Source organism: Lepidochelys kempii, chromosome 1, assembly GCF_965140265.1.
Source record: "Lepidochelys kempii isolate rLepKem1 chromosome 1, rLepKem1.hap2, whole genome shotgun sequence".
NCBI classification, from domain to species: Eukaryota; Metazoa; Chordata; order Testudines; family Cheloniidae; genus Lepidochelys; species Lepidochelys kempii.
Window position 1 is genome coordinate 263,622,539 of NC_133256.1, and position 27,802 is coordinate 263,650,340.

A 27,802-nucleotide genomic window follows, 5' to 3' on the forward strand; every position below is an offset into this window, starting at 1 on the left:
GTCTAAGCCTAATACATTAAGAAACTGATTACAGGTAATATCTCACCTTCAGAGATGTTCCAATAAGCTTCTTTCACAGACTAGACTCCTTCCTAGTGTGGGCCCAATCCCTTCCCCGGTACAGTCCTTGTTAGTTCCAGCAGACATTGTAGGTGGAAAGCAGAGGTTTTCTCATGACTGGAAGCCATGGTGTTCTGTTCCACCCCCTTTTATAGCTTTGGCACAAGGCAGGAATCTTTTGTCTCTCTGGGTCCTCACCCCTCCTTCTAAATGGAAAAGTACCAGATTTAAGATGGATTCCAGAAGAACGTCACATGATACATTATCCATGGGCTGGCCCACACATACACAGGAAGGCTTGCAGGTAAATAAATCCATTCACAACCAACTGTCCTAGTCAATGGGAGCCATCAAGATTGTAAGCCACCATTAATTGCCCACACTTTGCATAATTACAATAGGACCTCAGAGTTGCACTTCATATTTCTAGCTTCAGATACAAGAATGCTACGCACATACAAATAGGAGGAATATATTCAGTAGGTTATAACCTTTGTTATGATACCTTACAAGAAACCTTTTGAATAAAGCATATTCCAGTTATGTCATAATCATACTTATAAGCATATGTCCATAAACATGTGGAGTGCAACGTCACAGTATGAATCTATTGCAGCAATAAGTACACAAGTCAAATGCAAGTGAACAGTTTATTTTAAGAAAAAGATTAAATACAGAATACTGTGAGTTTCATGCAGGCATTTTCAGCTGGAGCCATCGTGTTAAAATGCAGGTCAACATTCAGTTTACATTTGCATGTAACCTCGACCTGTCCTACCCCAACTTAGAGCCGGAGGCTCCGCAGCTGCCAAAACAGGTCATCTTAGGGTGTCGGTTCTTCAGTACAGCCATTGTTCCTGTAGCTGAACAGGTTCCTATCTGCAGTGATTTGCTGTTTGTAAAAAAGTTTTGGTCCAGGTAATTCACCTTCTTCTCTTCCACGTAGTTTGTTCCTCTATGGTTAACACTGGATTTCATAACACATCTGGTTCTTTCCTATCAGTGCTGCTCAGTTTAAGGTTTCTGAGCAAGTAAGGTTGTTAATTTGATCTTCCCATCCATTGAAGCAGTGAGGCAGGTCCCACAATCCATGGCTGTGCACCAGTCCACGGTGACTACTGGGGCCCTGTGTCCTCCTAGGGAGAGGCAGCTCTCCAGGATCTTCTCGTCACTGTTCAGCTGAAACAGGAGTTGGGAAGACAGATCACAAGAACTTATTAAAGCAGGTTTCTTCCCAGAAGCAGCTTGCTCAACTGGGAATCTAAAGCCTGACATAACCTAGGTGCCCCAATAGGCACATGTCCTTCAGTTGTGTCAAGGACAAGTTTGGGCTTTAGGTAGATATGTGGAGGAGGGAAATGGTCATTTTTCTTCCTTAAAGTACTTTAAAAAGGCACCCAGTAGAAGGAAATTCATACTAGATCCAGCAATAGCGTGCACAGAGTACATCAGGTAGAGCAAAGGGGCAAAATTAGCCAGCAAAATGCAACTTTGGTTGTGATTTTGGCACTAAGCTATCCTGAGCCTGTAGAAGTCTATCCCATCCAACACATATCGGATTCTTCCTAGGCATTTACAGAAAGGAAAACTGCTTCAAATGGGGCTTTTGTAACAAAACAATCTACCTGCTGTGCACCACTGTTAAGTGTGTATGCACCCACAAAAAAAAAAAAATCAGACTTACCAGTGAGCCCAGCCTGTGCTACAAGTTGGTGGTGGCCATTTACTGGCTCAAAGTACTAACGGATTCTTGCAAAAGGCTGCAATTTCAGCCTCTGGATAAGGAAGCTTGTTTGTGTCAGTTCCAACAACCCCCCATTGTTTTTCATACCCTTACCTTGTAGATGATGCCCCCAGTGGAGGAACAGGTCAGCATGTAGTTTCCTTCAGAGTCAAAAGCAAAAAGCCTTCCTCGCGGGACCTGGACTTGCTTATATCCACTGTATCCTGAGAGCACGAAGGGGCCCGTGGCATCCATGGGAAGGGCGTACTCAGACACTTTTGAGCCACTTTTGTGAATATTCCACTGAATAAACTAGGACAGCAAAAGAGGGGATAAAAGTTTCCAGTGAAATAGATTCATGGTAGAGGTATCACAGAGTTCAGTACTATTCATAGAGTTTAAGACTAGAAGGAAGCATTATGATCTAATCTGATCTGCATAACGCAGCCCATAGAATCTGACCCAGTCAGCCCTTTATCATGCCTCTAATTTTTGGCTGAGCTGGAGCAGATCTTGTAAAATGACACCCCAGTGATGGGGAATCCAGCCCATCCCTAGGGTAAGTTGTTCCAATAGGTAATTGCCATCACTGGAAACTGCCTCGCCCCTTGGGCCGTACTACCACAACAGAGATCCATGCAGGTGCTCTAAGTGGAGCCCTCCATCATACAACAGAGGGAGCTGCTGGCAGGGTGCTCTCTGCAGAGGGTCCCTGGCTCTGGAACTCGCTCCGCATTGGTCAGGCAGCCCTGCAGTGCGTCGGCCTTCAGGGCATGTTACAAGGTTTACCTTGATGAAGGCTCTTGGGCAGGGGAATGCTGCTTCAGGCATGAGTTTGAGGCATGAATCATAGAATATCAGGGTTGGAAGGGACCTCAGGAGGTCATCTAGTCCAACCCCCTGCTCGAAGCAGGACCAATCCCCAACTAAATCATCCCAGCCAGGGCTTTGTCAAGCCTGACCTTAAACTTCTAGGGAAGGAGATTCCACCACCTCCCTAGGTAACGTATTCCAGTGTTTCACCACCCTCCTAGTGAAAAAGTTTTTCCTAATATTCAACCTAAACCGCCCCCCACTACAACTTGAGACCATTACTCCTGGTTCTGTCATCTGCTACCACTGAGAACAGCCTAGATCAATCCTCTTTGGAACCCCCTTTCAGGTAGTTGAAAGCAGCTATCAAATCCCCCCTCATTCTTCTCTTCCAAAGACTAAACAATCCCAGATCCCTCAGCCTCTCCTCGTAAGTCATGTGTTCCAGTCCCCTAATCATTTTTGTTGCCCTCCGCTGGACGTTTTCCAATTTTTCCACAAATTGGTCGATTTTCTCTTTGTTTTAGGTTAAACTAGCCATTGCTGTTATATGGTTCAGGCTGTTGCTGGCCTCTATTTATGGTTATTAGTGGCTTTAAATAATGATTGGACACACTCAGTTTATGATGGCACCTTAGGCCTGGGCAGCAAATATCTTTAGTCTCATAAATCCAAATACAGCGACTAAGCCACTTCCCAGCTTGGGATCTCCCCTGAGTTAGCCATCCCAAGAGCCACCTGACTTGCTTGGATATTTAACATATACACTGGAAGGAAGATGGGGTTTGGTTGGCTGTCTTAGCAGCACAGCAACAAGCATCAGCACTTGTCCATCTTTGACCCAATCTCAATTAAAGGAGTATTCCAAGGGGTGGGCAGAGGGGGGATAGGAGCTCTCCACGCTGGGGAAGACATTCAGGTTTAGTGTAGGAAGATACTGAAATCAGATTTTAAGCTCCTTGGAGCAAGGACTGTGTTATACCTCTTTACAGCGCCTGGCACACTGCATGCATTCAATACACAGTGGAATGAACAACTCTTCACCCACCTCTTCTCTTCAGTTGATCAACCACTTCCTCCTCAGACCACTCATCACTACTTCCTTATTACAATACTTGCTTCACAGCACTTGCACCCACCAGGAACTGCTCCCAGTGTGCATCAGAGGTAAGTGTTCCCCCCCCCCTTGAACCGCCTTCTCCCATGTGGACTGGCCTGCCTGCCAAGAGAGGGAAACAGCCCCAGGGATGGAATTGTCAATGCACAATAAAAGAGCCCATCCACTCTAGCTGTGCAGGAAGGAACAGCACGCAGCGCAAAGACAACACAGCTGATGAACAGGGAGAACATGTCACTACCACACCTGTGTAGGATCTCGCTACCTTCTTCTCGCCGTGAGGTCACGCAGAGCCTACCTTCCCATCTTCTCCTATGCTGTAAACTGTGTTTTCATCATAGCTGAATTCGACAGAGTAGACCTCCCCGTCATGCGCTGTCCAGCTCAGAGCACACTCATGCTGCTGCATATCTGAGGGGAGAGCAATCCCTGAACAGTCACTATGCACAGAGGTGGGAAACAGAGAAAGGGCTCTTAAAACTGAAGGCACGGTGTCTTGTGCCTTCCCTCCACACAGCATGCAGTTCCCCATTCTCCAGCCATGCCAATTTCCCTTCCACCCACCCCAGCCCAAGGATCCCTCACATGTATCGTTCTTCTATTATCCCAAAAGGCCCTGTATCCAAGCCCACTTCCTCTGGCTTTATAGGGCTGTACACCCATTCCTCAGAGCATCACCAGATGAGATAAGAGGCTGCCAATGGTAGCCCAATGGCTTCTCTAGGCAATCCCCTGTCCAGCAGTACAACACGCCAGGACAGACGAACACAGAGTGTGTTATTTAGGAAAACAGGATAGCATTTTTCCCGGCAATCTTCTTATGCAGGAAGACACTAGGTTCTATCACAGAACGTAGTGGTCTTAAATGCCTCCCTTCAGCTAGAGGAAGGTTCTTCCCTGTAGCGTGGAGGGGAAGTGGAACATGAGGAAAGGTAGAACTACCTCTTGTGGAGGGGTAAGGCGCAATGAGGAAAGCTGTGGCGAAGGCTGCAGCCTACTGTAACAGCCTACCTGCCTGTCTACACAAATTTGTCACTAGAGCAAAGACACTTGAGAGCATCAAATGCAATTTTGCCTTCCTTTTTAACCTCCAAACTCATTTGGACAGGGAAGGAAGATTGTGCATGCCGACGGCCTGACGCAGAGCCACACTGAGCCAGAGAACAAGTGACCTCCCTCAGAGAGGCCACAGTGCGTTCAGAAGACGATGGCACTCAGTCCTTTTAAACGGTCATTTCCGTCATTCTAGGATCCTCACTTCTGCCTAGCACGAGTGACTGATGGTCTCTCAGCACATCAGTCTGAAGGCTTAGCTAGGCAAGTGCAAGTCCAATGCTGACAGAGGAGAGAACACTGAGCAGGATGCGGGGCTTCCACACACACAGGTATGGGCTAAAGCATACAGAGAGAATGAGCTGGAAACAGCCGACGGGAAGGGGAGAGAACAGCTCGCTGGCAGTACTCATCTTTGGACCAGATGGTCATGAACTGATGCCTTACTCCAGAGCCTTCCAAGGGAAGCAGTGGGAGCAAAAGGCCTATCCGGCTTCAAGATTAAACTCGATTAAGTTTATGGAGGACATGGTATGATGGGATAACATGATTTTGGCAATTAATTGATCTTTAACTATTCATAGTAAATAGGCCCAATGGCCTGTGATGGGATGTTAGATGGGGTGGGATCTGAGTTTCTACAGAGAATTCTTTCCTGGGTATCTGGCTGGTGAATCTTGCCCACATGCTCAAGGTTCAGCTGATCACCATATTTGGGGTCAGGAAGAAATTTTCCTCCAGGGCAGATTGGAAGAGGCCCTGGGGGTTTTTTGCCTTCCTCTGTAGCATGGGGCACGGGTCACTTGCTGGAGGATTCTCTGCACCTTGAAGTCTTTAAACCATGATTTGAGGACTTCAATAGCTCAGACATAGGTGAGAGGTTTATTGTAGGAGTGAGTGGGTAAGATTCTGTGGCCTGCATTGTGCAGGAGGTCAGACTAGATGATCATAATGGTCCCTTCTGACCTTAATATCTATGAGCCTGGGCTCACACCAATGTGATTTTGGTGCTGTGTTAGGGGTAATTGCACTGCTTGAAGTGCCACTCACCAGATGAGAGGTTAAGCTGAGCTTCCACCTGTTCTTGGGGGCCGGAGGGGAAGGAGAAGAATTCTATGACATTTCAACGAGCATCCAACTTCCCCCACTAAAAACTGGTTCCAATAAATCATGCTTGCCCCAAGGAATAGCTCCCAGACTAGGGGCTGCCATCTCTGCCTTTAGTCACGGCACTACCCATGTGTACCTCATTGCGTTGAGGAGCACTCTGGGGACAGTTCAGCTAGGAAAAGCGAAACAGGACCCAAGTTGTCATCTGAGACCCCCGCTTACCAAAGAGACGAATTATTCCATCCGCTGCTCCAGTGACCAACAGGTTGCCGTTGTGGTTAAAGGCTGTGCAGTTTGTGGCAATGGGCTCAGGTTCAAGAGAAAACTGGAGCTAAAAGGTAAAGTCACCATTAGTGGATTTCACTCTGTGCTTATGTCCTTACAAACCTCTTCCATGGGGCAGATACCACCAAGGTATCCAGTTTGTTTAGCCAGACTTCAGACTGACAGCCCTCCCTCCACAACCTGGAATCCCACCTCCTCACTTTCACCCTACCTACGCACCCTATGACCACCTCTAACTGCACCCCTGGATGGTAGCTGCATTTCGTCAGGACGTGTTAGTTGACAGAACCAACAGTTCAGCTTGGCTGAGTCAGAGCTTTCTTGGTCATGGCTCCAAGACTACAGAACCAACTTCTGCCAATTATTAGACAGAGTCTGAGCATAGTCTGCTCAGACTGGTCATAGGGACAGGATGACAGGGCGCACGACTCCCCTTTGAGTCTTACCCTTCCATATAAAAAGCTAGGAAGCAAAGAAGCCAGGAGAGCTATATCCCCTCTGGGAGGCTTTTCCTTACACAAATATGTCAATAAATGCACCCAGATGCTACAGGCACTTTAGAAATAAAAGGAATAATGCATTGTATGTTGATCCCTTTACATTCAGCCTGACGACTAACGTGACCGGCCAAGGCTGTGGCACTGAGTGTTCATAATACTGTGGTTTGCTCAGCTACCTCAGCATCAGTGCTAAGTGGAAAATGTGAACCTTGAACGTGTCCCTCACGTGCTAACCAGGCAGCACAGGGGGTGGCAGGAGCAACCTGGCTCTGCTAAAAATACCTCAGATTGGGACAACAGAGGCTGGAGAAAGCAACATTCAACCATGTAAGCCCTCGCAAGGGCTAGGGAAGAGAAGAAAACAAGGGGCTGGGGTATTCTGAAGGAACCCTCAAAAATAAGCCTGGTTAGTTACTCAGTTGTGGTTTTATTTGGGAAGTGGAGGAGAGTGAGATTGCTAATTAAAGAGGGGGCTAGGAGAAAAAATGCTTCCTTGTTCTTAGTGAGAAGATTCAAGGAGTGAAGACATGAGACAATACCTGCTGCTTCATGGTTTTAGTGTCCCACAGAAGCAGCTTCCCTGGAACTTGGTTCATGCCTCTCCCTCCAGTATCAGAGGCTGTGAGGTCCAGCTGGTTGATCAGGCTTGGTGCTGCAGCGGAACAAACAAAGGAAGCGCCACCTGGGCTGCACGCAAGTGAGAGGATCCTGAAATACACAGCACCCACAGTCAACTTGGTCCCTCTGGATAAGAAACCCAGAGAGGGAGCCCAAAGTGGGCACCATTCCTAGCTCTCCCCCTCACCCAGGTAGAAATCCCCCCCCCAGAAAGGCTGCTTTGGCAAGGCCTTCAGAGCAGCAGCAGCCGGCGGCCATGCAGGATTAGGACTTACGTGTTTCATGACAACCTGACATGGTAACCACACCACATCCCCAACCCAAGACAATTCTTGCTGCTAGCAAAAACAGTCTGTGCTGAGGGGGTTTGGTGCTGCTAGCCAGAATGCACACACATTAACATGTCTTCAACAGCATCTGCTCACTCACTGGAGGAGGGGGTTATTTCCGTGTTGGGATAGAACTTGATATTGTGCATAAAGAACATAATTTAGAGTGCTGTGCATTAGTCATGGCAGAATACGGTGGCCACCAGAGTTAGTACTAGTTAAAGGTAATTCATAATGGACTAATTAAAAGTCGCACAAAAGATGCCAGACTTCTCAATGTAGGGATATTAAAGCCCACTAACACACTTTGGATTACAATAAGTGTCCTGCTTGTCTGCTGCTAGACTAGACCACATGCAGAGTTGATTTGTCACTTCAGTGATATGTCCATCTTCCTGGCAAACATCTATATGATGGCTCTGAGACTTAGTAAGCATCCTGAAAAAAACTCTACAGAGGACTAGAAGCAGGTTGCTATCAAGAAGTAGTGTGCAATGAAACAATTCCTGTTACACAAGGCAGTTGTTTCACACAGGACCAGACAGAAACTGCCTTCGGAAATAGGGGCTGGGTAACAGAGTCTTATGAATGCAGGAGAAACTTTGAAAGCACATCTACTCTTCAACAGACAGAGGAATGCAAAGAGCTTTTCAGGATTACCTGGGCATGTCTTCATCAATGTTAATTTCACAGAGATTCTTCTTGGCTTCGGTGTCATAGAGACGAACTGTCCCAACCCCGCTGCCCAGCAACAGCTTGAAACCAAGCATGAGGGAGAGAAATGGAAAGTAAGGAACTGAGGATGATGGCTCTGCCCCCAAACCACTACACCACATGGGAAATCTTCTCTTTAGAACACTCACTTCTGACTACATATCAATCAGAAAGTTTCCTATCCCCTTGTGGATATCCACAGGAGACTGGCTATATTCCAAGGGAGTTTACTCTTAGAAAGCCCCTAAAGCATGGTGTTAGTGAGAGGGGTAAGTTTGTGGCCACTTTGGAAACAGGACTAGGTTAGGACCCTGGGGAGGAACAAGTCATCTTCCAGAAGCAGGATATGCACTGCAGGAGTATGGGGAGGAAGAAATGGTGTCAGATTAAGAGTAGAGATCTGGCGTAGAGCAAAAACGGTCATGGAGCCTACAGAATGACAGGGGAGAGCTAGGGAGACAGGGATGCCTCCTTCTTGGGGGAGAGCTAGGGAAACAGGGATGCCTCCTTTTGTTCAGGGGAAGGAGAAATATAAATTTAAATGGGCCAAGTATATACACATCAGCAATATTAATGCATCTGTCCCTGCTTTTATTAAGAGAAAACAATAATTCGGCTTTGGATTTTCATCTTCTCATGCTGCTGAATCCCACTGGATGTGAACCCATTACTTTTAAAAATCCTCAGGCCACAATTATCAGTTGGGGAACAAGCAGTAGAGACTTCTAAGCAAGAAAGATTACATTTGCATGAAATGTCTCAGTAAGAACAAGGGAAGTAAAACACCCAAACAGCAGAACTAGCTTTAATTGGACAGCATTTCAGACGGAGCAGCAAGACATTAGAAACTCCTTAATATGAACAACCTTTCCCGTCACAGGACCATTTCCCTCCCACTTTGCCCACCTGGGATGATGTAAAATCCTATTATTGTGTCCCATAGAATTACAGACAATAAAAGTTACTCAGGTGAATGGACTACACAGAAATTAAGCCTTGTCCTATTATCCAGTAGGATAAGGAGTAGTGCTCTTCACTTCCACAGGGCCGGTCTTCTGAAAGTCTCAAGCCACTTAATGAAAATTAAATAAGCTTTAGTGTCCCCGTGAGAAAGCTGTTATCCACCCAACTCTGGAAAGGGGATAACTGAATTGGCCAAGGCCACACAGCAAGTCAGGAAACAGGAGCCAGCACCCCAACTTCCAGTCCTTTGGTCTACCTACTAAAGCAGGCAGCACTGAATTTCTGCTGAGTTGTTCCAGATATACTCCCACTCTCTCCTCTGTTTCAGCTCTTCATCCCCTAAATTTACAACTCCCTTCCATTGTCATAGATTCCAAGACCAGAAGGGGCATTTGTGATCATCTCCTCTGACCTCTTGTAGAACTCAGGCCAGAGAACTGCCCCAAAATAATTCCTAGAGCAGATCTTTTAGGAGAACATCCAATCTTGATTTAAAAACTGCCAATGATGGAGAATTCACCTTGGTAAATTCTTCCAATGGTTAATTACTCTCAGCATTAAAAATGTACACCATACTTCCAGTCTGAATAGGTTCATTTTATACCTTTCACTACTACATTGAAGAGCCCATTATTAAATATTTTTTCCCCCATGATTACAGTCCATAAGTACCTACAAGTTACCCTTTAACCTTCTCTTTGAGTCTATTTAGCTTAACAAAGAGCACAATCTGTCACTATAAGGCATGTTTTCTAAGACACTAATCAGTCTCTTGGCTCTTCTCTGAGCCCTCTCCAATTTATCAACATCCTTCTTGAATCGTTGGCACCAGAACGGGACACAACATTCCAGCTGTGGTTACACCAGTGCCAGATACAGAGGTAAAACAACATCTTTAGTCCTACTTGAGATTCCCGTTTATGCATTCCAGAATCACATTAGCCCTTTTGGTCACCGTGTTACACTCGGAGCTCACGTTCAACTGAATATACCACATCCCCCAAATCTTTTTCAGAGTCCCTGCTTCCAAGGACAGAGTCCCCCATCCTGTAAGTATGGCCTACATTCTTTGTTCCTACATGTATATGTTGACATGTGATATTATCCTGATTTTATTTGAAGTTCAGCAGAACATGCCCATGGATGCATAACCCCTATTTGCTAGGCATCAGTAGCAACTCCGTAGTATACAAGCAGATGTGCTACTTACCAGCCTGTCCCGTTTGGTTGCCCATTCTAAAGAGAGCAGTGGAGATTTGGAAACAGACGAAGCTTTGGTCTGCATCATGGGATTAAAAGACCACACCTTGATGACCCCGTCTACGTCCAAGCTGGCCACCCTCCGCCCAGAGCAATCCACCCTGTGCACAGAAGAAAACATCAACAAGCATTCTCCTTCTTACACTCATGGTTAGAAACGTCTCCCTCTAAACATAGTTCAACAGTCTTCCTTTGCTAGAGCGACATGCAGCCATTTAACTGAAGGTGCTGAGATATCAGGTGCAGTACTAGAATCTGAACAGAATTTCAAAGCGTGATGCCCTTTAGGGACACCCTCCCGCTTTCCCATGGATTTCATTCTCCTGTACGTCACCGGCATTCCCCCCGGAGCAAAGGCACTCACACTATGCCGGCCACCTTGAAATGCTACCTTGGGAGTAGCTCCTATACTCCCTTCCCAAGGAGATAATAATCCTATCCCACCTCCACTGCATGAAAAGTGTCCCCACTACCTGCAGTGCATGATGGAGGAGTGGTGCTCTCCGTATTCTTCCTGGCTCAGGACAATGAACGGCTGCTCCTGTCTGACACCTCCAGCGTCTGTGCTGAACGCGGAAGCTTTGGTGAGGGTTTCCGATGGCTCAATATGCAGCTCAGGTGAGGGTTCTGCCTCAGTAGCACCAGTCTCCGGCTTTTTCTCAACACTCGGCCCCTAAAGCAAGGAAAGAACCCTATAGAAAGTACAGCCAGGCAGCAGTCCTGGGCTAAGAGACTCACATCCATCCTGACAAACTAGAGAACTGAAGAGCTGCGCTACTAGAGGCACAGTTGCTGGTCAGGGGCTAAAATCCTTTTGCAATAACTAGAAGGTTCTTTTGGAGGGAACAGCATTATTACAGTCACAGCGTGTGCCTCGGGCACCTTTCCACAACTGCCCTTGGGAAAAAGAGCATATCGCATGGCGTGCGTCAGGGAGCTTTTATAAAAAAGGTTGGAGTTCTAGTTTTAACCTGATCTTTTTCTAATGAAAGCCTGTCAAAGTGGCAGATTAACCAGACAACTCTGTGAAGGTTTTAAACACCAATGCAGATACGTCACGTCGTGTTCCTCTTCACGCCCAGTTCTGCCTGGCTCAATTTTTATTAGTTATCCAGATCATGGTTATATTTGGATTTATTATTGTATGCAGGCTCTAATCAAGATTGCAGCCCCATGGTGGCAATACATGGGCACAATACAAACACTTAAAGCCAAAGAGTCTATAATCTAAGATGACAAGATAGAGAGAGGGTAGGAGAAATATTATGCCCATTTTACAGATAGGGAACGGAAGTATGGCGATTAAACAATACACCTATATTCACACAGGAAGTCTGTGGCAGTCAGGAACTAAACAAAGGTATCCAGAGTCCCACAAGGTCATCCCTCCTCTTATGACAAGAGATGGAAAGCAGCAGAGCTGGAGATCCCTGGAGACAGCATCTTGTTACAGCATTATTTGGAGAGGTCAAGTTATTCAAAAGCATAACTGGGGATTTTTTTTTTTGTTTGCATTTATACTATTGGCCTGCTTTGAGCAACAGGAGAGAATCAAATCCCATCTGCAGTCACGTGATTGCAAAGAGCCTGTGAAACAGAAGCCTCAGAACGTCACCCTTGTTCACGTCACTTAGCGTGGAAGGGAACACTGCTGAATGCCTGTGGAAAAAAACACTGAATACTGCAAAGGTCACATTGTGGTCTGGATGATCTGGCAGTGCCACCTCACCCAATGAAGAGCCACCTGGAAGGATTGATAAGCACTGCTGTCCCTACCACGTCCTCATAAGGGCCCTCAAGCCCGGGTCTCTGAGATAAGCAATACAAGCTGCTGCTGTCCTGTCTCTTTTACAGTAGGGTTTTCACCAACAACACAGGGCTGTTTTATGTGGCACTACTGACCTACAGGTTTTCTAAAGCCTGAAACGTAGCTTTTCACGGGGTGGCTCCTGTTCTGCAACCTGCCTACCCACAGCAAATCCACTCTTCTGTAAAAGACATGTTGCTAACTCTTACAGGTGAGGCCTCAAGCCTCTGCATTTCTTCCCAGGAAAACCTGTCAAACTGTTCTCCACAGCCCAGGCTGTTACAGTGAAGAATGAGTGGTCACTGGAATAAGAGCTGCTAGCTTCTCTGGGACAGCACCACTTTTTAAAGATAGGGATTTTAATTCTGGCTGACAGCTGGTCGCCAGCTTGTACTGAGGCTTGTCTCTAGGTATCATTGCTGATAAAGTGAGATCAGAACTAAACATCATGCATTTGAAGATGCACAGCTGGGGCCCACTGAAGATGGTGAGGAGGGAGACAGGAGAGAACTCTTCTGACTCCTGCTTTACACCCAGATCCCTCCTCTATTCTGCTAGAAATCTGCAGAAATACTCTATGAATGGGAAAAGAGTAACCGGTTAGCTAGAATAACTGACCTTTCATGTAGCCAAGAGGCGTTAGAATATCAGGCTGGGGATTTTACAAAAAAAGTGCATCTGCCTTATTAAGTTCTACTGCGCGGTACAACAGTACAATGCCAAGACCACCTGTGATATCGCCAAATACCTGGGAAGCTACTTTCGATAACAGCTCCTTTCTTTCCTTCCCATGATCCTGCAGACGCCTCTGACGCTGCAGTACTGAGCTAGGCTCGCTTGTTGTAAGCCCAGTGAAGTGACTCTTTACATCCTTGCAGCCTATTGCCACCTCCTTTCCTTTGGTGCTCTGGAAGGCAAAGAGAAGATCTGTAAAACCTGAGCCCTGTTAATGCCCTGTGCCAGACCTTTGAATAAAAAGCAAAATGGGAGGCGAGATACCAGCTGCTCTCAGACCAATGCAGCACTAGAATGATGGCCACTCAGTCCTGGGATCCAGACGAGAACAAGATGGTAGATTGCAGGAGGGGGTTTTCCAGGTTCAAGGATAAGCCAATAGCAGAGGTGGCGCAGGTTAGCTCCTTGGCTATTCAAGCATCATCTTACAATGAACCCACTGAAGAATTACCTGATGGTTTGATGGTTCTTTCTTCCCTAACAACATCCCACCAGCCTGCGTTGGGGAGACTCCAGTTGTCAGAGCTGGTCTAGAAGGGCCCTTCTTACCCTGAGAGAGCAGAGAGGATAGGAAGCCCCCTCGGGACTGAAGAGAGTGTGCGGTGCTCCTCTGGCTGTGTGTCATATCACTGGTTTAAAAAAATAAAAATAAGACACCTGAAAGGGGTGTAACCAGAGCACCAACCTGGACAGATCTAATAACCGAGGAGTGGGGAGTACATTGCTTCTAGTTTCCAAAATACAGAGATTCATTCCCGCGGGCTGATCCATCCTGTGGTAAAATCAGGTTTTAAAAACAAAACAAAAAGCCTCACCATGTCAACATTCTCAGCCCATGGGAATTCATTCAGAATTCAGCCAACAAACTAAAGCTGCCTTTCAAAGACCCTGGGAGGCACTGGGCCCATGTCAGGCTTTCACTGAAGTGTTTTCAGGTCTGGGGGGAACCTTTAAGAAGATTCCAAATCAGGTACTTAAGAGAGACTCTTGGAAACACTAAAGCTCAAGTTCTCAGAAGTGCCCACTAATCTTGGATTCCCAATGTGAGATGTCAGTGGGCCTTCCCAGCAGTGCTGAGCACCCCAATTCCAACTGACTTCACCAGCACTTACTGATGTTCAGCAGTTCTGAAATGCAGGCCTCAAATCGGGCACCAAACAATTAGTGAAGTTTAGGCCTCTGTGTTCCAAATCATCTCCACTCCCATACACCCCCCTTGCCAGAGAGACAGCATGAAAAAAGAGGAAGCCCAAGATGCTAGCTGCTGTACCACTTCCCAGTGTCTGACTTCAAGAACCTGTACCCACTGCAGTGTTTATAGTTAATGACACAATATTTCCATTCCAGCCACTTCAACTCATTCAGCTTGCAGGCTGCAATTTCCAAGCTTGGTCTCAACCCAAAGCCTGTATATTTGTTCTAAAGGAAAGAGTGACCGAAATCACTTTAGTCATTTGAGTTGCGCAGATAAGAAAAGCCACGGATGCTGTCAGTTTTTCCTCATACAGATACACAAAAGCGACATTGGGAAAATATTTTTCTTTTTTGCCCCTTTCTTTTCCTCAAATACAGCTGAACTTTAAAACTTTCCATGTGGCTCAGTACTCAATGCATCAATCCCTGGATAAAATTCTATGGCTTGTGTTATGCAGGATGACAGACTATAGGATCATAATGGTCTCCTGTTCTGCCCTCAAAATCTATTAATTTGATAAGCTCAAAAATGAAGCTCTAAGCAGTTGAAAGCTCCTTTTCTGTGCATGCACTCAAAACTACACAGCTTTGTTTAGATCACTGCCAGCAGCATTAGAGATTCGCTCAACTCTGCAGTGCCTCAACTCAAATAAAATAGATGCAGGGAAAGTCCAAGTCCCAGTAAAATTAATAAATAGCTCTCGTTGCCAAATTTATGTTCCTAGAATAATCTTGTAAGATGTAGACATGCAAACTAAATTCAAGTTTGAAGACTAGGCCTCACAAAAAATAAGAGTTTAATTCAATACACGTCAGCCAGCTAGACAATCTTGCATCATCACTTGCATAGCCATGATCTCCACTATGGCTTACTGGTTTCAGACTGGGCAACAGGCACACACTTTAAAATAGTGTTTCTGGAGCCAGCTCATTGGTCTGGTGGTTCTGAGTGCCACTCTGCAGGGCGGAAGAGAGCCTTTTGCTCATGTTAGCAAGTGCTGCGAGAACTGTAAGGCAGCGAGGTAACCCCGCTGCAGCAGGGAAGTGTCTTAAGAACAGCCACACTGGGTCACACTAAAGGTCCATATAGCCCAGTATCCTGTCTTCCAACTGTGGCCAATGCCAGGTGCTTCAGAGGAAATGAGCAGAACAGGTAATCATCAAGTGATCCAACCTCTGAAGCCCATTCTCAGCTTCCAGCAACAGAGGCTAGGGACACCATCCCTGCCCATCCTGGCTATTAGCCATTGATGGACCTATCCTCAATGAACTTATCTAGTTCTTTTTTGAATCCTGTTATACTCTTGGCATTCACAACATCCTCTGGCAAGGAGTTCCACAGGTTGACTGTGAGTTGTGTGAAGAAATACTTCCTTTTGTTTGTTTTAAACTTGCTGCCTATTAATTTCATTGGGTCACCCCTAGTTCTTGCGTTATGAGAAGCAGAAAAGAACACTACTTCTTGCTCAACAGCAACCAGAGTCACGTAGGAACAGCATTTATAGGCAGGTGCCAAAGGGTGTCCCCAGCTAGTAAGATAGGTAGATGTGAGGCAGGAACTCCACCCCTCAGAGACTACAGTCATGGTCCAAAACAGCGTAGTATCACTGAGGTAAGATGTGGTTTTGGACCACGACTATAGAAAAGTCATTATTTAAGGGCAGAATAGCTGCTGGCGTGGGAATGTCAGAGCTCTGACAGGGACACAGAATAATGGGCCCCCACCAAAAGGGAAGAACAGGAGAGACAATCCATTGCGTCACACAATTCATTTCTGCGAGATGAAATCCTACCCAAGTGGGATTCTATAAGAAATTTCATCACTTCACATGCTAGGTGCATAAAGGAGGGAAAGGGCTCTCATCACAGCACAAAAGTTTAAGAGGCTGTCATCCCCTGTAGCTGCCTGACCCTACCGAGACACTCACAGCTCACTGTCCCCAAGTCGATCCATGTTGGACACGTAAGCAGGCAGTTTGTGGTGGACAACTGACTCCTCCTCCTCCTGCTGCTGCTCCTCTTTCTTCATTCGGCAGGTCTCAGCCTGCAAGGCAAAGAGCTACAACAAGGGAACAGAGTTAGTTGAGGTTTCACTTGATTCCCCTCCATGTCAATGACAAGCGACACCACCACCATGTGCCATTTCTTAGCCCAGCAGCGCTAGTCCAACAATTCTAGTAGGTTGTGGAAAAAAGTGGAGTTGCTCTGACTGGCTCAATGTTGAATACTTATTCAGAGCAGCAGAGAACAATCAATGGTTTGTGCACATGAAATCACTGCCTGCTAAAACCCCTCACTTTTCTCCACAAGCAGCTATTCTAGTGTTGCTTTCTCCTCTGCCAGCAAGAACTATGAAAGCAAACTAGCTCGAGCGAGTCAGTACTTCATGAGGCTTCTGGTTTTTCAGGTAGAAGAGGGACATAGATAAGATTCATATTTAATTTCTCACCTATTAGTAACATCCTAAGTGACTGAAAATTAAGGGACTTTAAGAGTCTAGTTTTCTTATCATACTGTTCACTTATTGTACCTCACTCAACCTGGACAGTGAAACCACAATGATCCAGATTCACTTCTTACTCCCCACAGATTTCAAAGGAAAGCTGCCATTTATTCACAAAATGCGAATTAATTCTTAAAAAAAAATTTAAGATGTTTCACAGGTAGCTGTCCCCTTTCTAATTTGAACTAATATCCCGAGCCAGAAAGAAGAAGAAAAAGAAGGGGAAGAAAAAAAAAAAGTATTGTTTTACCAAGTACAGTTTAAAAGTTGACACTACATTCTACAAACAAAGCCAAGTAACATGGCAAGGATAAAAGACAGCTTCAGTTTGGCTGACAAAAGTAGTGCATGATAGTATGAATTTTTAGATATCAAATTGGAAAAACACCTCTATTACTCCCTACACATGCACTAGCCATCTTCACAGATTCCTTACAGCAAAGGTTTTCAGCCCTTGCACTTTGCATAGACACAGGTCTTCCTGTCCCCAGTAACGGCAGATAAACAGCATGTCAAAAACTACGTTTGGCATCCTTCGGAATCTTAGGACAGGCAAACAATACAGTAGATCAGCTTCCAGTAAAACAGGATATGCATTTCAGGAAGTGGAACATCTGATCATAAAGCTTTTGTGAGGCAGAGGGTAAAGTTTGGAGCTTAAACTCCTAGACTATGTTCCTTTAAAAACTAATTTTAAATTTAGCATATTTGGGGAACTAGACTACACTAAAATCTTGCAACACAAGAAAGGTTTAACTTAAGGTGTGATTTTAAACCAATGTAGTTGAACTGGTGCAAAAAGGCTATGTGGACACTTATTTCAGTTTTGCTTAAATTGACTGGGAACAGGTTTAAGCCAACCCAAAATAAGACATTCTTAAGCCAAAATAATAGTACTCACGTAAGGGCTTGCAATGGTTTAACAGAACTAATTTTTTTTAAAAATAAAACTGGTGAAACTTTCTCAGATAGACAAAGACTGAATAAATCTTTTGAAAGCCAGAATCTTGTCAACAAGAAGCAAAGTTAAACAGAAGCGACAGTAGAACAAAAGCAACAAGAGTCCATTAACCAAACCCCAAAATAATACATTCAAGTGTCTGATTTTGGCATCCTATTTATACAATACACACACACGCACACACACACCCCTCTGACCTTTTGACGCAAAATATCATTTTCTTCCTGTATGAGAGCGCTCCTCTGACATTCGGCATCAAAGTTCAAGATTGCTGGGACAGGTAAGGAAGGTTAAAGAGAAACCCAAAACAGCATTTGCACATCCTATTTAGCTAAGACATTTCCACATAAGTTAATGCACAGAACTCGTCCGGGTTTTGCCTTATAGGCAAGTGGTAGACAGACCAAGTCCGACTAGTCCTTGGAGCAAGCATGGATAGCTAGGGGCATGGGTAAAATCATGGATTTATTCAACTACATCTACTCTGTACTTCCGCAATACCCTCCGTCTGGGGATCTGTAAGTGTTTTTACAACCACTAAAGAATTAATCTCACAACATTTATGCAAGGTAGTAGTATTATTATTCCCATTTTTTGATGGGAAACAGAGAGCCACTGAGGTTAAGTGACTTTCACTGGCTCAAACAAGTGTATGACAGAGCTAGAAGCAGAAGCCAGCTCTCCCGACTTCCAACTCTGGCACAAGGCAAACCTTCCCATCGCTCTATGAAGGTGGACTGGGACTGTAGCTTGTGAACTGTTTACACCTTCTCCCCCCATGATGCTTAGCTTTTCCAGACAATATAGTGAGGCTCTGCCTAGACCAAGATCCAATAGGCATTTCTAGTTTCGTTATGGGCAAAGACCAACTCTTTGCACATCTATTCATTTGTTCAAGGTCTTAATCCCATGCACACAGGCCCTAACAACTTGTAGGAGTTTCAGTGGTCTCTTTCCAGACTTCAGAGTAGCAGCCGTGTTAGTCTGTATTAGCAAAAAGAAAAGGAGGACTTGTGGCACCCTAGAGACTAACCTAGAGAGCTACAGCTTATGCTCAAATAAATTGGTTAGTCTCTAAGGTGCCACAAGTCCTCCTTTTTTTCTTTCCAGACTGAGGCTGTCTCCTGGAACAGTTTAAAGAGCTGTTTTCCAAAACCAAAGATTGTCTTGATTTAAATGTGGATGTTTGCTTGGAATAGTCTTAAAATGATGGCCAAGAGTAATTTCTAATAGAACCCCTCAGTCCTGCAGCCTCTTCTCCATCTCCCCCCCAGAACTGTTATGCAAAGAGACACACTGCTAATATACAAATTGGAAGGTCACTTACAAGAACAAGCATGTAACATCTAACTGGGGGTCAGGACCCCTCAGGGGGTCACGAGGTTATTACATTGGGGGTCGTGAGCTGTCAACCTCCACCCCAAATCCCGCTTTGCCTCCAGCATTTGTAATGGTGTTAAATGTATAAAAAAAGTGTTTTTAATTTATAAGGGGGGGTGTCGCACTCAGAGGCTTGCTGTGTGAAAGGGGTCACCAGTACAAAAGTTTGAGAACCACTGATCCAAACTATCATTTTTTTCTTCTGTATAAAACTGCCCTCAGCCTGATGACATGACACAGTTTTCTTCACACTGGAAAAGGAGTGGATGGAACTCCCCAAAAAACCCAAAGCCACATGAGCACAGGGTTGTACATCCTCCCAATGAGCCATCATGAATCACCTTGCAGCAATTCGAGCCTCTGCTGGTCCAGAAAATGAGGGAAAGGGCTCAAGAACAGGCCTGCATCTCACAGTAGTTCGGTGGTCACTACACCCCAGCCACTAACACTGGGCTAACCTCAGCCCTGACTAAGTGGGAGTTACTTATGCGAGGGCCAAGTTTGGCCCTGCAAGTATAACACTAGTCTTCAATATAAAATAATTGATAGTTCATTAAACAAAATGATCTCTCCAACATCCATGGATGATCACCAAAGATCTGGATTATTGATTTGGATTAGCCTCCACTCTTAGCAACGGTCTTAAGGCAGCATTTAAAGTATTCTATGCCATTAGATTCTTGGCAGTGTTGCTGTAATAAGCAGAACATCACTTTTACTCACTTGAGGGGGTATGAAACAGCTACAGAACAGCAAATATTATTCTGAAGCTAAAAGGATATGCATGCACTGAAATAAGACGCTAAGAAAGTTGTGCAGAGACACAATGAATGTGTCTGCCCACTGTCGTGAGAAATATGTGGCAAAGGCAGGGTTTGAATCTGGGGTGGGGAGGAAGGGCAGAACAAACCAATCCTTCCACTCCACTTGGTTCTGGAGTTGTGAGGCCTGCTTGAGAAAGAACTCCTGTGCCTTGTCATTCCGGTTTGTCTGAAACATATGAAGCAGAATGTGACTTGAGTTTTACCTCTTCCTAGTACAAGAAATCCAAAATATAGTTACCCTGAGCTCAGAACAGAGAGCAAAACCATATACCCAGTCGTATCATCAAAGGGACCAGTGGAAAAGCAACTCAAATTAACACAAAACAAAATGGAAACTATCATGTCTAAAGAATCCCAAATCCATACACTAAAAAAATGCACTGAATCAGATCTCCTTTGTCACAATCACGAAGGTCTTGCCTACGAATGGTTGGGTTTACACCCATTTAAATTAAATTGATTTGAGTTAAACTAGTGCAGCTTGTGTGTTTAGACAAGGTCTAATGGCTTAAGCCCCTAGGGCAAGGAAGGGCATGCCCCGAGTTACTCAATACCTATACCTACAATTGATGGAACCCAAAGAAAATCTCATCCAGTTCTCTTTCACCAGAAGGATGGTGCCAGAACATGTGTCCAGAACAGGGGATTGGAATGGGGGAGAACAGGTCTTCCAAAGACTTTTTTGATGGTTCTGACATCCCCCCTGCAAACCACCCATTTAGCCTACTGACAAGGCTCCTCATGCACAAGTGATGTAAAGTTCCTGGTGTTGTCAGACAGAGTCATAGGGGAAGTGTCACTTGTAACTTAAATCACGAAAAAAGCACCCAGATACTATAGTGATGAGTGCCACAGAGATGCTTGTAATAAATAAAACTCACCCTTCTACACATTGACTCTGTCTTATTACTGACCTCACTCAACCCCTCCACAACTAGAGCCAAAACACCAGGGCCTCCGAGTTATCGGGCCAAATATGGTAATTACTCATTTTATTTGAATGAACACCATTTAAGCAGAATCTTAAGAACAAATGGACTAATATATACCTGAACAGTGTAGATGAGGTAGTAGCGGAATAAACTGGTTTTCAGCTTGTTCACCGTAGGCCGGTACACATCCTCCAAACGACTGAAAAGGCGCCGGTCAAGATAATTCCAGTAATCCCGAAGGGCAGCCAGATCATAACTCTGAACAAACTGCTGCAGCTGTTCCACTATTTTATCCACCTGATGAAGGAAATGGGGAACCAAAAAAGTTCGCTTATTTGTTTCAGTCATGTGACAGTTCCACTTACACAAGAATAGATACACAGCTTGATGCTTGAGGTTTAACCACAAAAGTACAGTTGGAATCAAAGAATTTTTTGCATTAGCTATTTAAGTCAGTAAATAGATATATGTTTTCAATTCTATAGTAACATTCTCCCATCTACAGTATCTTTCAATTGCAGAACAGCTAAAAGTGATACTGCCAATCTTTCGGTCAAAGTTCACATTTTGTAAACACATGCTTTTATAAAACCTATGGCCATCAGAAATGTTTCCACACTTTTTAAAATTGCATTGATAATGTTTTTAAACAAAAATATTCTCCTATAGTTTGAAATACAAATACAAAAACCTGAAAATGAAACTAACTTCATTTATCCAAGATAAGAACAATGCAAAAAGCGAACAAAGAGCATCGTATCAAGTAAACTATATTTTTAACCTTTCACTTTTAAATTACCTACCACAAAGGTTTCCAAGCTTTGGGGCATGCCCCGCCCCCTGTGGGGGCGCGGAGGAACATTCAGGGGGCTCGGCGAGAGCACCACCCAGCCCCGCTCTGTTCCCAGCCTGGGCCCCTAGCCCTGATCTCACCTCTGCTTCCAGCCTCAGATAGATTGCATTACTAGTAAGGGGTGGGGTGCAACAGAAGTAGTTTGGGGATCACTGACTTAGCATATTAGGAACATAGGCATAGAAGCTCATTTGTTTACAACATAGGAGCCTTATGTTGACAGTCCCTTTTAAATTGCTTCTGACACGGACATTGAATGGTGTGGAACAATGATGTAAGACCAGGATTTCAGTGTGCTAATTTCTGATGGCCAACATGAGCCTAAAAAAAAAAAAAAAGATTCTATGCTGGTTACAAAAACACAATAACTGAAACTGCTTAAACTCTCGTTTACTTTTCACCATCAGATATTATCACTTTACTTTTTGCACTTTTTTTAGCTGCTGGACAGTGACACTTCAATCACAATCAGTTACTTGCTGGTCCTTATGCTTGGATTTCACCTACTGCAGGAGGTTTTCATTTTATTCAATAACTTTATTATACATGGCTATACAGTTGGTTGCAGAGAAAGTTGGTCATCTATAAAAATATCTAGATTTAGGGCCTAGAACAAGGTTGCAGTATGACTTATGCCTCGGGCAAACAAAGATAGACACTCACTGGCATTCACAGAACCTGAGCATGTTTAGTCCTGTGGATCACAGGGAGACTGTATCCAATACTGTGTTCAGAGATGATAAGTTCTGTATAATTCTACATAAGTATCTATCTTGTCTATCTAAAATGCTTAAAGGTTCCCAACTGTACATATAAAATAATAATAATTTGTTAAAACTTCAGGAACAAGAATGGCTTAAGTCAAAGTTGTTGATTCTCCTCCAGATCTTTCTGCCCATCTCGATTACATAGCAGGGTTGCAATAGCAGGGGGCTGGACTCAATGACCAGGAGGTCCCTTCCAATCCTATGTCCCTTGTCATATTAGTACCATCTCCAACCACAGCTCACTCTGAAGCTATGAGTTAGCTAGCAGTCAGCTCATCACCAGATGATAATGTATTACCTGCATGCAAATCAAATTATCTAGATTACGAAGCATTTATTGGGAACCACAATACAAGGATCATAATCATAACAACTGCATTTCTATAGCACCTTTCACAGAAGCATATTGCACTCTGCAAAGGGTTAGTGCACTACAATATAGGCAGACATCTATAGCTTTCTAGGAAACTTGGCTCCTATCTCCCAGACAAGGCTTTGGCCATAGCAATCCATAAATCTGACACTTCCAGTCTAGATTATTATAACGTACTGTGTCCGGGAACGAATGTCAACAATGAAGAGGCCACACCATGGACAAAAAGTGGCTGCCCACCTCCTCAGTGAGACAGAGCACCACTAGCTTGTCAGCTTCAGACTCTGATCCCTCCACTGGCTCCTCCTGTTGCAGTTCAAAGCCTTGGTCTTTAAGGCCCTAAAAAGGTCAGGACCTAGGTACATAAGCAACCATACTTCCACCTGTGACCTGCTAAAAGTGTCCTCTCTCTGGAACAACAGAGTTTACAAAACCCCAGCTGAACCACACGGTAGCTGGAGATAAAGTGTTCTCAGAAGAGAGGAATAAGCTATAGGAATAAGCTTCCAAAGGAAGTCAGACTAATCTAGAATCCAGTGACCTTCAGGATACACTGCAAGACCCTCCTCTTTAAGGAGACTAGAGAGACAGGGTGGGTAATGTAACATCTGTTATTGGACCAACTTCTGTTGGTGAGAGGGCTTGTCTACACTTACAGCGCTGCAGCTGGGCCTCTGTAGTGCTTAGTGAAGATGCTACCTCTGCCAGTGGGAGAGTTTCTCCCATCGGCGCAGGAACTCCACCTCCCCAGAGTAGCTAGGGTGATAGGAGAAGTCCGATATAGCGCTGGCTACACCAGGGTTAGGTTGGTATAAATATGTCACTTAGTGTGGATTTTCCAAGCTCTGAGTGGCGCAGTTATACCAACATAATTTTCTAGCCTAGACCAAACCAGACAAAAGCTTTTGAGCTTACATAGAGTTCTTCTTCAGGTCTGGGAAACATACTCAGGCCATGTCTGCACTAGCAATCGGTACACTGTACCGATGCTGCTGTAAGATCTCCCATGTAGCCGTTCTATGCCAACGGGACAGAGCTCTCCCATCGACATAATTAAGTCACCCCCAACAAGTGGCAATAGCTATGTTGGCAGGAGAGCGTCTCCCGCTGACATAGCATGTCCACACTGGCACTTTTGTTGGTGTAACTTAGGTCGTTCAGAGGAGTGGTTTTTTCAACCCCCCGAGCGAAATAAGTTATAGAGACAAAAGTGCTGGTGTGGATGTAGCCTTAGGCCTTATCTACACTGCCACTTTACAGCGCTGCAACTTTCTCGCTCAAGTTTCAGCACTGTAAAGTGGCAGTGTAGACAGCGCACCGACGCTGGGAGCTGTGCTCCCAGCGCTAGTAGCTACTCCCCTCGTGGAGGTGAGTTTTTTTACAGGGCCAGGAGAGCTCTCTCCCAGCACTGGTGCCGCGACTACACAGGCACGTTAAAGCGCTGCCGCAGCGTTGCTCATGAAGACATACCCTTAGAGTGCCACTGCTAAATACGTAGCTGGAACAGAATTCAGCATAAATAATTAACACGTATTTCAAGGTGAACGGTTTCAGAGTAACAGCCGTGTTAGTCTGTATCCATAAAAAGAACAGGAGGACTTGTGGCACCTTAGAGACTAACAAATTTATCTGAGCATAAGCTTTCGTGAGCTACAGCTCACTTCATCGGACGCATACCGTGGAAAATACAGTAGGGAGATTTTATATACACAGAGAACATGAAACAGTGGGTGTTACCATATAGATTGTAACAAGAGCGATCAGGAAAGGTGAGCTATTACCAGCAGGAGGGGGCGGGGGGGGGGAAGGGAAAACCTTTTGGAGTGATAATCAAGGTGGCCCATTTCCAGCACTTTACAAGAACAGTAGGAGGGGAAATAAACAAGAGGAAATAGTTTTACTTTGTGTATTGACACATCCACTCCCAGTCTTTATTCAAGCCTAAGTTAATTGTATCCAGTTTGCAAATTGATGACATCTTCATCATCTGGACCCATGGAAAAGAAGCCCTTGAGGAATTCCACCATGATTTCAACAATTTCCATCCCACCATCAACCTCAGCCTGGACCAGTCCACACAAGAGATCCACTTCCTGGACACTACAGTGCTAATAAGCGATGGTCACATAAACACCACCCTATACCAGAAACTTACTGACCACTATACTTACCTACATGCCTCCAGCTTTCATCCAGACCACATCACATGATCCATTGTCTACAGCCAAGCTCTATGATACAATCACATTTGCTCCAACCCCTCAGACAGAAACAAACACCTACAAGATCTCTATCAAGCATCCTTACAACTACAATACCCACCTGCTGAAGTGAAGAAACAGACTGATAGAGCCAGAAGAGTACCCAGAAGTTACCTACTACAGGACAGGCCCAACAAAGAAAATAACAGAACACCACTAGCCATCACCTTCAGCCCCCAACTAAAACCTCTCCAACGCATCATCAAGGATCTACAACCTATCCTGAAGGATGACCCATCACTTTCACAGATCTTGGGAGACAGGCCAGTCCTTGCTTACAGACAACCCCCCAACCTGAAGCAAATACTCACCAGCAACCACACACCAAAAACACTAACCCAGGAACCTATCCTTGCAACAAAGCCCGTTGCCAACTGTGTCCACATATCTATTCAGGGGACACCATCATAGGGCCTAATCACATCAGCCACACTATGAGAGGCTCGTTCACCTGCACATCTACCAATGTGATATATGCCATCATGTGCCAGCAATGCCCCTCTGCCATGTACAGTGGTCAAACTGGACAGTCTCTATGTAAAAGAATAAATGAACACAAATCAAACATCAAGAATTATAACATTCAAAAACCAGTCGGAGAACACTTCAATCTCTTTGGTCACTCGATTACAGACCTCAAAGTGGCAATTCTTCAACAAAAAGACTTCAAAAACAGACTCCAATGAGAGACTGCTGAATTGGAATTAATTTGCAAACTGGATACAATTAACTTAGGCTTGAATAAAGACTGGGAGTAGATGTGTCATTACACAAAGTAAAACTATTTTCCCTTGTTTATTTCCCCCCTTACTGTTCTTGTAAAGTGCTGGAAATGGCCCACCTTGATTATCACTCCAAAGGTTCCCCCTCCTGCTGGTAATAACGCACCTTTTCTGATCACTAATTACAATCTGTATGTATGTTACACCCATTGTTTCATGTTCTCTGTGTATATAAAATCTTCCTACTATATTTTCCACTGTATACATCCAATGAAGTGAGCTGTAGCTCACGAAAGCTTATGCTCTAATAAATTTGTTAGTCTCTAAGGTGCCACAAGTCCTCCTTTTCTTTATTCAAGGTGAAGTGGCCCGTTAACACCCCTTCAGTCACCGCTCTTTCAGGAAGCATTTCCACTAAAATCAGCATCATGATAAAAGATGTTACTCCCCAAGCCTTTGGCTACACTTGCACGTTATACCGCAATAAAGCCTCCCAGAGCGCTCTACCTTACTCCCCGTCCACACTGTGCCTGGCAAGGCACGTAGAGCGCTCTGACTCCCTTTCTTTCTTTTCTTTCTTTCTTTCTTGCTTTCAGTGAGTGAGTAAGAGAGAGAGGCGGGGGAGGGACGGGGGTCTGTACTCACAAGACAGCTCGCTGACACATTCTCAGCACTCTCTGTCACACTCCAACCTCCCCCCCGCATTTGACAAGCACGTTGCAGCCACTTGAATACTGGGATAGCTGCCCATAATGCATCGCTCCCAATGCAGTTGCAAATGCTGTAAATGTAGCCAGGACAGTGCACTGGCAGCTGTCAGTGTGGACAGACTGCAGCGCTTTCCCTACTCAGCTGTACGAAGGCGGGTTTCACTCACAGCGCTGTACATCTGTAAGTGTAGCCAAGGCCTAAGCAGAGCCTCTACCAGGGAGCGAAGAAAGGTAGAAGACTCCACAAAGTCCATTAGGGATCTCATTGTGCTGATTTATTCATCTCTAGCATCTCAGGGAAGTACTCAGGCACTGCAGTGATAGATGCTAAAAAACTCTAAAATAGATAATGATCTCCCAACACTAAATTCCCCAAGCGCCACAATCCCACAGCAGCAGCAAACTGCCATGGGGTATGGCCTACCCCTTACTCATGTAACCCACCTTGTGGTAGGCCACAAGGACCACCCATGCCCTCACTCGCATTCCCTGATGCCCTGGCAAACCCACACCTTGCACCCATTACCGAGGGTACATGGCTAAGTCATTGTTATTTATTACAAAGCATTCAACCTCACACCAAACCGAGAGGGTCAGGCATAGGGCACGCTGGGTGTCCCAGATTCAGGAGCGAGGGTCTCAAAAGGCTTGCTCACGTCCCCGTCCCCCCCCCCACACCGCCCGCACACTGTACCCCTGCCCCCAGGCGCCAGCCCCATTCCCTCCTTCCCATCTGCTCCCCGCGGGCGCCCCCAGCCCCCGCCCAGGCGGCCTCACCCGGAAGCCCTTCTCCTTGTCCGCCTTGATCTCCGCATCCAGCTGCTTCAAGGCGCCGGTGAAGCCGCGGAACAGCAGATACTCCCGCACCAGCTCGTCCGTGCGCTCGGCCGCCGCCGCCATCAGGCCCCTGAGCCGCCCAGGCAGCCGGCTCACGGCGCAGAGGAACCAGCCCAGGCTGCGGCGAGCCGGCGGCGCCGGACTCCACGGCCCGGCCCCGCCCCTCCGCGGCTAGCCCCGCCCCCTCGCTTCGCCCCGCCCCCTCCCATTCAAGTTCCGCCCACCCATTTCTCCTCCTCTCACATGCCGCCTTCTCCCTGAGGATCCTGGCGGGAGGGGCTGGTGGCTGAGCGAAAAGCTGGCACTGGGCGACAGGGTGCGTCACCTGATAACTGCCCTGTTCAGTTCTTTCCCACTGAAACATCTGGCCCCAGCCGCTGTGAGATGACCGGATACTC

General features: G+C 45.5%; 1 protein-coding gene across 3 annotated transcripts; it reads right to left on the reverse strand.

Annotated features, from left to right (window-relative positions):
* Positions 1-696: 696 nt before the first annotated feature.
* WDR91 (WD repeat domain 91) lies at positions 697-27,575 on the reverse strand. 3 transcript variants are annotated; one of them, XM_073327363.1, is made up of 15 exons: positions 27,345-27,575; positions 20,999-21,178; positions 19,908-20,115; positions 17,943-18,025; positions 16,210-16,340; positions 13,539-13,716; positions 13,101-13,259; positions 11,019-11,218; positions 10,496-10,646; positions 8,269-8,363; positions 7,201-7,369; positions 6,099-6,207; positions 4,012-4,124; positions 1,898-2,095; positions 697-1,239 (listed from the first exon to the last, which is right to left on the reverse strand). In XM_073327363.1, the coding sequence occupies exons 1-15, from the start codon at positions 27,465-27,467 to the stop codon at positions 1,075-1,077; spliced, it is 2,262 nt and encodes a 753-aa protein (XP_073183464.1). In that variant the 5' UTR covers positions 27,468-27,575; the 3' UTR covers positions 697-1,074. The 3 variants fall into 3 exon arrangements, with proteins under 3 accessions (XP_073183464.1, XP_073183465.1, XP_073183466.1); XM_073327364.1 differs by lacking the exon at positions 697-1,239 and having other exon boundaries at positions 2,008-2,095; positions 3,960-4,124; XM_073327365.1 differs by lacking the exon at positions 697-1,239 and having other exon boundaries at positions 2,009-2,095; positions 3,979-4,124.
* Positions 27,576-27,802: the final 227 nt, after the last annotated feature.